The following is a 12,092-nucleotide window of genomic DNA, read 5'->3' as shown; positions in this document are numbered from 1 at the left end:
CTCTCTCTCTCTCTCTCTCTCTCTCACCTCTCTCTCTCCTCTCTCTCTCTCTCCTCTCTCTCTCTCTCTCTCTATCTATCTATCTATCTCTATCTCTCTCTTTCTTTCTTCCTTTCTTTCTCGATCTTTTTCTTTTAGTCCCTCTCCCAATCTTTCTCTTTCTTTCTTTCTCTCTCTCTCTCCTCTCTCTCCTCTCTCTCTCTCATTCTCTCTCTCTCTCTCATTCTCTCTCTCTCTTTCTTTCTTTCTTTTCTCTCTATCTCTCTTTCTCTCTCTCTTTGTGTGGTGTGTGTGTGTGTGTGTGGTGTGTGTGTTTTTTTTCTGTCTCAGTATTTCTCTTCCTTAAATATTTTACGGCACATTCATCCGACGCAAATTTTTCGACGCCATTACTACTGATTCATTTAGTAAGACCAAAAATGATAGAAGAGAAGATGAGCAGGTTTGGTTGTTTGGTCTTTCGGGTCTTGTCCAAGAGATAGCTCATAGCAAGTTACATTTGCTAGTAATGTTAATTTGAAATAGGCTAGTTATCCAACAATCACGGCTGCTTTGGTTTGTGCAAGAGGGAGCTGCAACCATCAACCCATTGGACAAAGGGAAGACAACCATTGTAAAAAAGGATCATTATAACAGTGCACAATTTGGTCACATAATTGTGACCCATCGTCTCAAACGGTATTATGTCGGAACGAATCATATGCTTAAAAGCCGAAATAAATGTTAAACTGATCAAAATTATAAATTGTTGGCATTAGCACCCTAAAATATGATATCCATTCTCCTCAATAAAACATACAAACTCAACACAAGCCTGATATTTCTGGCTATAAATTCAATTTTCAACATTCTTAACCAACACTACTTAATATTAATACCGTTTTGAGGCGAAGGGTCACAATTATTGCCTGTAAATATGGCACGGGCTATTCTATCTTACAAAACACTTCGCCGTTTGTGTAATTTTTATTTGAACTTTGATTTCAAAAGGTTTAATCATAAGCATTTCCAATGATTTTTTATAACATTCTCAACAGAGTGGCTCTTACAAGATTCACAAATGTTTACGATAAAGCAAGATTTAATGGAACGCAATAAAAAACATTTCCTTGGTTATTTTTAGTCGACAATGAACCTATAAAAAGGACAATTTTGACTTTTCAAACAACTATCTTTAGTTATTTTAGACACCAGCACAAAATTGCCCCAACGGTGTTCAAATGCCTAACTGGTGTAGCGCAATCTTATCTCCTTGGACTTCTTGGATTGTATCGTAGCCATCGTTAACATATGGCCTGAGACAAGAACCTTCTAGGACTGGCAGTTTGACGTCATTTTATTAGGTTTGTGTTGCGTCTAGAGAGTTGTCGTTAGCAGAGCTCATGGAAACAAGTTATTTCATTGGTTGAACTATTGAATACAACTCACGATTTGTTTACTTTAGTGGCAATAGACTGGCATTTTGACGTCATTTTTGGTTAGTGCCAGGCCATAACTTTACGATGGCTACGATTGTATACACCTGCTAGATTCCTAAATGAACGTTTAAAGTTCCCATATGTAACTTATATCTAGCCCTGTAACGCGCCCAAAATTATAGAACAATTATTAGATGAAGAAATCAAAGACGACCCCAAGCTTAGTAATTTTAGGACACTTTTGAAATCTTCCTATTCAAGCAGGCATATTAGTTGTGATAGCATGTGTGTTCTGTGTTACTAATTGTCTTTGTATGTGCAGCGCCTTGGAGCACTTTGTGGATTCTGCAATCTGTATAAATTAATGATGTCATTACATATCAAATAAAATCTTCTTCGTGCGTGGTCGAAATCACCGTTACGTTGATGCTCAAAATAACTGTCCATTATTTTAAAAAGATAACACAACTTACTTGTCCTAAACCTTCACCATTCCAATAAGACAGAGAGTGTGGTTAATTGAGTAGTGTTTAAACGACCTTCGCTTTCACTTCTAGTGGTGGTAAACTTTATGAGTGATTCGCCGCCGTGCAAAATAATAATTGAGGATTGACTTAACAATAAAAAATTACACGGTTAGTTTTGCTCACTCTGACTTTCCAGAGATCGTTGCAGTACCGCAGTACTTAAGAAAAGCCGCGCTCGTTATCAGATAATGAAGGAGATCCTGATAAACAATTTATTGCTGTTCTGTCAGGGCGGGCAGCGCCCATATTTCCATTTATAAAATACGCTACTGCCATTGTCCACGATTTTAAAAAATCATCTGCTTTTCCTTGTGGAATTGAAGGGGGGTGGGGGGGGGGGGGTCGTCGTCACTTAATGGTGAACATGTCTCATTCAACACTTCAACTTTGAGACATTACTAAATAAAACATGTTTAGGCTATTCATTAGGGGGGGGGGGGGGGGGGGGGGGGGGGGGGGGGGGGGGGGGGGAGAGAGAGAGAGGAGAGACTCGCATTGGACGAATTTGGACCTCAATTATTGTTAAGGTGTTTGTTGCATAATGAACAAACTGTGAGTTAAAATAATGCAAAATCAAGTTTTTAAACATGGGGCTTCAAACGGCGTCTTTTCATAAATGAAGCAAGATGTTGGTGTTGTTATCTTGCAATTAATGAAACAAGTAACCCTCCAAAGCCATATAAAAATAAATAAATATTTGGATGGGTCTGTTGGTCTATCACAAAGCTCCATCAAATCAAACAGACGACCAACATTTACTGGCTCTTAGATTTAAAGTAAATAAATAAATAGATAAATAAATTAGTAAACAAATAAATAAATTGAAAGTTGGCTGTAGCTACGCTTTAGAGATATATAATGAAGAGGATAATAAAACGAAACAAATATATAATTGAATCGATAACGAAAGAATGTTATTAAAATCGGAATAAATAAATAAATAATACGTAAACAATATTTGCACATTTCTCTTCGATTCTCTGTGCTAATGCAATGCAGTAAACACTCGTCCACTTCGCCTCCCACCCCCACCCCTCCCCACCTCCGGAAGGTCCTCGATTTGCTCACTTTGGAAAAACACGGGTGATTCCTGTTGAACCTCAGACGTGTGTCTATATTATCTATTCTTATATCTATTATGGAATGCCCAGGCGACTCCATTTATCGATGCTTCGATTTATCGAGGTCCATATTTTTTGTCTCTGTGTCATTGCACTGCATGTCTTTTTTATTCACCCAGCAGGCCACAAGAGATTTAATTTCTGTCGCACAGTACAACTCGCCTGATATGCGTCCTCTTTGTAACTAAGCGTAGGGTAGGCACCTGTAGACAAGATACAATTATAATCTAGAATAAATATATGACAAAAACGTGTCAGAAACTTGGAGATGTTTACTAGATAATTACAAAATAAGTTTTATTTGAGAACAGCGTCACCGTTTGTACGTTATACCGAAGTTCTTTCTAATTCATTCAAATTGTCTTTTCCGTGTGTTAAACTTCAACCCAATGACAAGAAAATTATCAACACTCGGTCAACACGGAACAAGGACCTGCGCATGCGTAGAGGATGTGTGTTACGATTTCAGTCAGTTCAAAACGACACAGTGGTCAACATTCCCACGGAGAAAATAATGTAAACAAGGAACTGTTTGCTTTGACTGTGGTTTGTTATTCTCGTTTGGATGTAATGTTCTATGTTTTGATTCTATTGGAGTTATCAACTTGCAAAGACTTTGTCACCGATTCATCTCAAACTTCTTTCCATCTCACTCGAGTCGGGGGGTAAAAAGTTGTGTCCCCTGTCATCCTACCTATGGGCCATGGAGGTGTCAACAACTTTACGCACGGAGACATGGAACTAGGCCATCTAGTTTTTAACGTAGCTTTTGTGTTGTTTGGATTAATAAATTATGATTTGATTTCACGCAATGATTAGGAGTAAACAATTACCACCTCCTAAAGGGCCACCACCCCTAGGAGAAGCTAATGAATCTCACTGGACGAAGCAAATTCGTGAGACGGTCGCCTCAGCGTTCCACAATGACCTGCCCGTAACTATTGAAGGTGGTGCCGAAAACGGGCAGTTTTGCTCTGTTGGCCCCATAAGAGCTGACCGAATTAACTACCATGGTGGTAAGCTTAGTCAAAATGATATTATTCTGGAAATTCAAGGACAAAAGATATCTGGCTATACTCAAAGAGATTCCAGTTTGTGGTTAAAACAGGTCAGCCAGAATGGGGCACCTGTCATGATCAAAACAGTCCCCGCGACAGGTGAGGAAGTTATAATTAGGAGAGATAAGACTTTTAACCTACACCTTATCTCTATGATTGTTACTTATTCTTGTCTTCGTCGAGTCACTTCTAGATAACTTTTAATTTAAATTGGATTCTTTATTGTTATTTACTACCTGTCTACTGTATTACTCTTACCTGGCCTGTTCGTCTATAATCTAGATCGAATGACAATGATATGATATACTGATACTGATACTGATATCCTTTTTAGTAAAAATAGTAAGTTCCCATCGGTCTCTTCTTCTTCTTCTTCTTCTTCTTCTTCTTCTTCTTCTTCTTCTTCTTCTTCTTCTTCTTCTTCTTCTTCTTCTTCTCCTTCTACTGATTATTAATAATTATTGCTACTACTAATTGGTACTACTACTAATACTACTACTGACTACTACTCAACTACTACTACTATTAGTAACTATTACTATTACTGATGATACTATTTATTATATTATTATTATTATTATATATTATTATTATTATTATATTATTATATTTTTTAAATTATTAATTATTATTATTATTATTATTATTATTATTATTATTATTATTATATTATTTTTTGTTTTATTATTATTATTATTATTATTATTATTATTATTATTATTATCATTATTTTTGTTGTTATTATTATCAATCAGGCTATTTATACCATAATGATATTTTCCTACTCTAACAGATGGTGGTGTATTGTTTGTTTATTATTTTCAAATATTTTGATTACAAAGTGACTAGATATCTCACTTATAGAGCATTGTGGTGCTTTAGGGTCATATGGCCCATGGAGCCAGAGATTGTCCCAGCATCTGTATAGTGTGTTGAGCGGACAGTAACAATTACTTGTCACCATTTATTGAACGAGCAAAAATGATGTCACTGACCTCTTTGTTATTGTTTTTAACCAGCCATTTTGATGGTTCTCACTAAATTCTATCTATCAGACTATAAGCGTTAAAGGTTACACACAGGTATGTGTGTTGGTACGTTATATCCTCCTGGATTGTTGTGAGCGTTTTGGCTAAACTCGCTGCATCAGTATAAAATGCAAGTCTATCACATAGTAATTTTAACTAGAACCAGGGGGCAGTGTGGCTCAGTGGTACGGTCTTTGCCGAAAGGTACCGAGTTCAATCACCTGTCGCTGCGCTGTGTGACCTTGAGCAAGTCACCTCGCCCTAGCTCAATTTGCGGCGCTGCACTGCGGCTGACATCTGGGTTATTCCAGTCTTCTCGTGGAATAGATCCTAGAGACAAATTTCCCCTACTAATTTTCACAATAGAAGTCAGAAAAAGAAAAAAAAAGAATGCTTCAACCTGGTACTGCAAAAAGTCTCTTTGCTGTGAGGCAAACACATTATTCTCACAATAGGTCATGTATCATTACCAATTCCATGATAAACGTATGGTAAAATTAGTTTTACCAGATTACATACATTTAAGATGTGATCATCATTTTTGTCTTTAATAACCATTAATTTGTCATTTTTCAGGCACTTTACCTAAAGATTTGAGTTCATATTTGATCACAAGGTTCCAGAAAGGCTCCATCGATCATGATCTGCAGCAAATTATACGTGATAACTTGTACATGCGCACGGTGCCTTGTAAGTTGTGTTGAATATTCAGTGTCATTGACAACAGTAAACATCTGGGCAGGGTCCTTAACCTCCCATGGTTGGCAGGAGGTCATGCTGCGTCTTCTATCCCCTTAAATCTGTTTTCTAATTTTCTGTCTGTCTTTGTCTTGGAATGGGATTACTTAGACTTAGTTTTGTCCCATCCCTTGCTGGAGTCCTTGAATTGGAGGAAACAGTCAAATGTATAGTTTTATAGATTTGGGAGATGATATTATTTTCCTTGTAAATCATCTCTCTGTTACTGTTATGTATGCTGTCAACATTTGAGTGTATTCCTCTTAGTGGGATCCTGTGCTGGTGTCTGGTTGAGACTTTGAGGTGATCTCAAATCTTGTACATTGATGTTATGCTCTTGGAATCTACATTTGTTCCCTATTTGAACCAATTCCCCTTTGTCTTCCTTTTTCTTGGGTGCTTTGATTGTAAATCTAGAATATTTTGACTATTCCATTTTCTTCTTTTTACTTGCGCTAAATGACCTAAATGTGTTGCAGGCGCCGTATAACCCTCAAAAACAAAACAAACAAACAACAATAAATATGATTTGATTATTCAAATATAATGATATTAATGATGGATCTGAAGATTAAGAGATATTGGCATTTGTTTTATGAACTGTGAAACTGGTGAACACATTATTGCTAGTAAATTAGTCTTGCATATTTGGGATGCAAAAGACTCACATAATGGAGTATAGAGGAAACTTTAATTGTTCATTCAAAGCTTATGAAACCAGTGACTAGGTTTCACTTTGTTCTTTAAATGCCTAACAAACTAGAGTTTAGCAATAAGGCTGTATCTGACATTCATTAAAATGCAACATCACAGGAAAATTTATCAGTGTCGCAACCAAGATTTTAAACTCATAACCTTATGATCCAATGGAAGTGACATCACCTCAGCATTGGATCATTTAGAGATCCCACCCCCCACCCCTTGTTGAGGTTTATCTGCATCTTCTACTGTATAATAAATGTACTCTAGAAGGAGAGAGCTGTGATTCTGGGGTTTAATTCTTTGTTTGTTAAATTAATATGAAAATGTGTGTTGATACTCATTCTCCATCCCCTCAGAACCATTAGGTCCATGGAACCGGAATTAATATCGGTTTCTCTAACATGAACTGGACAATAGCAATTTCTTGCTATCCTTTGGATAGGACACAAGTATATCTTCAAGTACTTTCCACCAGATCTAACAGACCCACTGCTGGGTGTGCAGGGGGTCCTAAAAATCTCTACTGCACCCAGGATCGATCACAGTCCCTTTGCATGTGAAGTGAATGCTTTACCAACTGAGCTATGGTGTTGATTGTTTGCTTTTCATTTTACTCTATCTTGTATCACACAGGTACCACAAGGCTGCCAAGGCCAGGTGAAGTCAATGGCGTGGATTACACATTCCTTTCAGTGGAGCAATTCCAGGAACTTGAGAAGTCTGGAGAACTTCTAGAAAGTGGTATTTTTGATGGTATGGATTTTTTTTTTTTTTTAATGAAATAATAATTAATATGTGATAACCTTTTTCTGACTGCCAGATAATTGGCTTACGGGAACAGTTAACTCACTCAACCCTAACTCCGACTATATCCGTTGTTTTATCCGGGTTACTTTTACCCCATGCCTATTTATTACATTTTTTCTGAGACAAATTATAGGCGTAGTATCAAAGCTAATGTTTTTCATTTTTACATGTTCATGATAGTTGAATAAAACTATCTATCCTACATTCTTATTTTTAATACTTTTTTTTACCAATTTTGAAAAGTAGCAAAATTCTCAAGGATTGAGTGAGTTAAGGGGATGCTAGATGGATACGGATCCATTTCTATGATCTAAAGGTGATACCATTTGATGGAGAGAAGCTTTGCACAAAATATTTTCATATATAAATGTGGTCCTTATGAGAAAACTGTCAGGCTTTGGTTATTTTAGCAAAGGGCACCCATGATATGTCAAATCAAGAATTTTATAATAGGTGGGCATTATTATTAGAGGTCTACTTTTTTAAAAATGGAATTAATGTTAACGTTTTAAATTGAAATTTCGACAAATACTCCCAAGTCATAGAGATTTAATTTATACCTTTTGGATTAATATTTTTGTTTTCCCAAAGGCACTGCCTTTCACTTTTCATTTCTTCTCATAAATTGTGATATTGATATTTTCATTTTCTTATCGTCTCAGAATGTTGTTATATTAAGGTTAGATCTGAAAATACAACATGCAGTCAAAAATATGAGAGTTTGATCAATTGAATTCATTTTATTGAGACTTTTTTGATAAACATGGTTTCTTTTATCAAGTAAGCGGGAAAGACTAAAATTTTATTGAGTCTCTGATGCTTTTAACTTGAAATTCACTTTTCAACATTTGAGTTGAGTCATTGCCGCTTTACATCAATTTGAGGAAGTGGGTCATGATCTAGTGCTTCTGTTGAAAGGGATGTGGGTTTTTAAAATGATATATTAGTCACTTATGCATTGTACATTGTTTTCTGTCCAAGTATTATTAATTGTTGTTCAATTTGGAATGTGAATTTTATTTTTTGTTTCAAATAATAAAGAAAAATATTGTAGCACTTTAATTAATGGTATTTTTTTTAGGGGGGGGGGGGGGGGAGGTAATTAACATTTCTTTCTGTTTATAGCTCGTTCACAATATTGAGTTTTCAATTTTGGTAGATGGCTTATTCAACACTTACTATTTGTCAATAGATAAGTGTTCGATTTGATTTTAATTCTTTCCGTGCATTTATATTTTTTTACATTTTGATAAGATATTCTGATTGCATTTTTTGTATTACATTGTTTGTCTGTATTCTACAATTCTACATTATTATACTACATTCCAGGAAATTATTACGGCACCCCAAAGCCATCTAAAGACCCCCAGGGCCAAGCCATCAAAAGATCACAATCTGTTGGATGCCGGGGGGCCAGGCCCCCGTCCTCCTCAGGGCCCACCTCTCAACAACCGGATAGACGGAAAAGGACGAAGAGTGGGTCAGAGATGCCTCTAGATGGGGATGAACCAGACACTCCAACCATTCCATTCACTCGGAAACGATCTTGGAGAAGGCACATAGTACATCCAATATGGGCCCACTGCCGGATAACTGGGAAATGGCTTATACTGACGATGGACATCCTTATTTTATCAAGTAAGTTTCCATTTATAATGGGGGTCTCAATAATAATAATATGATGATAAGCATATTTATATAGTGCCTTTCGTCGAAACCTCAAAGCACTTTAAAAAATTTTTTAAAAATTCAAATACAATTCAATCAAAGTATCAAAACAATTAAGAGCATAAAAGGGCATCAATACAGCATCAATATAAATGTCACATACAATACGTTTAAAATTCAATTAAGTAAAATATTTCCTGAAAAGATATTTTTCAGGGATTTTTTGAAATTGTCTATTGAGCTCGAGAATCTCACAGATTGAGGGAGATCATTCCAAATCGTGGGTCCGAATTTCATAGAGAACCTATCACCAAAATACTTAAGTTTAGCTCTCTTATTTCACAATTGAAGGGACTGAGATCTATCTCGGGGTGCAGTCAGATTTTTTTTACCTGACCGCCCATGTTCACCCAGCAGTGATTGGGTAGTTGGGTCTCTTAGAAACTGGTGGAAAGTTCTTTGTGATAGACTAGCATCCTATCCAAAGGTGGCAAGCAATTGCTTTTGTCGGTCTCATGCTATAGTAACTGGGATAAACTCCAACTCCATGGGCCTGGTGACTCTGAAGGACTACTCGTTTCATTTATATTTAGAAACGTTTCTATTAATGATTGGTATAGCATCCTACCTGAAATGATCAGGCCTGAGAATCTTCCACCTAAAGGCGGATTTCCGCCCAAATGGTGGTTTATATCTCTGCCTATCCCCATCACAATTCCTCCTTTTTTCAATTTTTTAAAATGAATAAAAACCACTCACCACAACCACTACATGAACATCCCTACCACCACAACATCATCATCCCTACCACCACTACTGCTACAGCCACCACCACATCATCATCATCATCCCTACAACCACCAATACTACAACCATTGCTATAACTATAACTATCACCACATCATCAACCCTACCACAACTACTTCTACAACCACCACCACATCATTTATCCCTACCACCACCGTTACAATAATCACCACATCAGCATCCCTACCACTACTACTACTTCAACTACCACCACATCATCATCCCTACCACAACTTCTACTACAACCACACCACCATATCAACATCCCTACCACCACCACATCATCATCCCTACCACCACTGCTACTACAACCACCACCACTTGTATGGGTCTTGATCTACGGGCTGAAAAATTTCCTCCTTTTTGTGACAGTCATTCTCATCCCTGCTTATGATGAATAAACATAATGAATTGGAACAATAAATCACAGTCTGCAGCAGAGAAATGTTCTTGAATAATAACTGGTTCACGCAGCAACACATTTGCATTGTTCCAGTATTTTCAAGACTATATTTCTCATTTGTTCCGTTATTGTTTATTCATCATGTCAGTAGGATGCTATTTCGACCCCATTTTATATTTTCAAGTTCATTTATATTAGGAACATAAGGGTACAAATCTGCCATTTATGCATGTACATACTTTATTGTTAAATGGGGCCTTGATAAAACGTTCTTGGCATTTGGCACTGAAAGACACAATTTTTTAAAAAAAAATTTGGACAAATTAATAAGGGGACTTTGCTTTTATCAGTTTCTCTGGTTAAATAGGGTGATTTGTCAACACCTTTCGCTAGTGTCAGATGATAATAGAAATCGCTTCTCAAAGAGTTGGAAAAAGTGCAATCAAATTATCAAATTCAAATTAGTCCACATGTTAAAAAGCTATTACTTGCCATAATTTGGTAAAGATGCTCAGTTTCTAAAAAAATTATTTTCATCCACTGATGTCTTATTTATTGGTGTCACGATTAGATCTTTTTAGCCTTGTGTGCTGGAATTTTGAGGACTAAAATTATGAAATTCATCTCAAAACCTCTTTTTTTATTTTTTTTTCCTTGCTCTTTTAGAATCTTAAAACATTTCAAACTCCACTAAATAAACAAATCATTCCAAACTTTCCTCTTAATTTTGAAATTTTGTTTGTGTTTGTATACAAAATTTAATACTAAATCTGATATTTTTTTTCTTCAAACTTGAGGCTATTTTTAAACTCAATGCGTTACTAGTTTATTTATTACTATCCCTTCATTGTGCTTGTCATAAAGTAGGCTTACATAGCAATGGATGCACTCCTTCTCTTAATATCCATTTCAACTCCCCTGTAGGAGAAATTTCAAATCTTGCGCATTTTTCTTTAACTCTTTCAGTGCCATTGGCCGCACTGTGTGGCCAGAGCAGAATCTCTTCTACTGGCCAATGATCGCACAGTGTGGCCAGGTCTTGAAATGCGAAAACAATAATGTAATCCAATCCTACTTCTACAAAAGAAATATAATTTAACCAATGGTATCATTCCTTCCTTTCATCAAACATTCAATTAGCCCTAGGGGGTATTTTAAATTGAGATGTTGTGCCGAATTCGAATGTCGCTTTGTCTTAGCTTGTCATTCTCCATGCTGCCCAATCAGGTGTCAGCCATTTTGTGATGGAAATGCGAATATAGCCCAGTACTGAAAGAGTTAAACTCTGTGTCCACAGTTTTTCCTTCATGTTCTGGGTCCTCCTCTTGTCTGTTTTCCCTCTGGGAACTATTCCAGAAGAGCTTGGGTCTATCATTCCCTCTTTATATATATTACATGCTCTCCTTATCCATATCCATCTCTTCTTAGTAAATAATAATATATTTCTCTCAAAATTTCACTTGGTAAGGGATTTTTCATTGGAAGTTATTAATAATAATAATAATAAATAATATATAATAATAATAAAATATAAAATAAAAATAATAATAAAATAAAAAAATAATAATAATAATAATAACTTTATTCACCCAAAAAATGAAATCGTTACAGACGTGGCATGCATAAAATGTAAAAAACAAAGTTAGAATCTAAAGGCGACAATGTATACATATATAAATAACAAATGCACAAAAATGTAAAAATATACAACCAAGAACCAAAGCAACACTTTATATATTAATTTTATAAATTGAGATAGGCATAGGCATACCTCGCCTTAATTGGATGTTTTAGGTTCGATACATCATGCTGTGT

General features: G+C 36.0%; 1 protein-coding gene across 1 annotated transcript; it reads left to right on the top strand.

Moving 5' to 3' along the window:
- Positions 1 to 3,549: 3,549 nt before the first annotated feature.
- On the top strand, positions 3,550 to 9,037 carry LOC144961167 (membrane-associated guanylate kinase, WW and PDZ domain-containing protein 3-like; the record flags this gene model as incomplete). The annotated part of the gene is given in 5 exon segments (XM_078894456.1): positions 3,550 to 4,223; positions 5,729 to 5,842; positions 7,226 to 7,345; positions 8,729 to 8,944; positions 8,947 to 9,037. Coding segments are annotated over 5 exon segments (887 nt in total), but the record flags the coding sequence as incomplete, so codon positions are not given.
- Positions 9,038 to 12,092: the final 3,055 nt, after the last annotated feature.

This window comes from Berghia stephanieae, unplaced genomic scaffold, assembly GCF_034508935.2.
Source record: "Berghia stephanieae isolate SIO BIC M18660-M18661 unplaced genomic scaffold, UCSD_Bste_1.3 scaffold1604, whole genome shotgun sequence".
NCBI lineage: Eukaryota > Metazoa > Mollusca > Gastropoda > Nudibranchia > Aeolidiidae > Berghia > Berghia stephanieae.
Note: the sequence above shows the minus strand (reverse complement) of the source record. Positions and strands in the feature narration are given on the sequence as shown.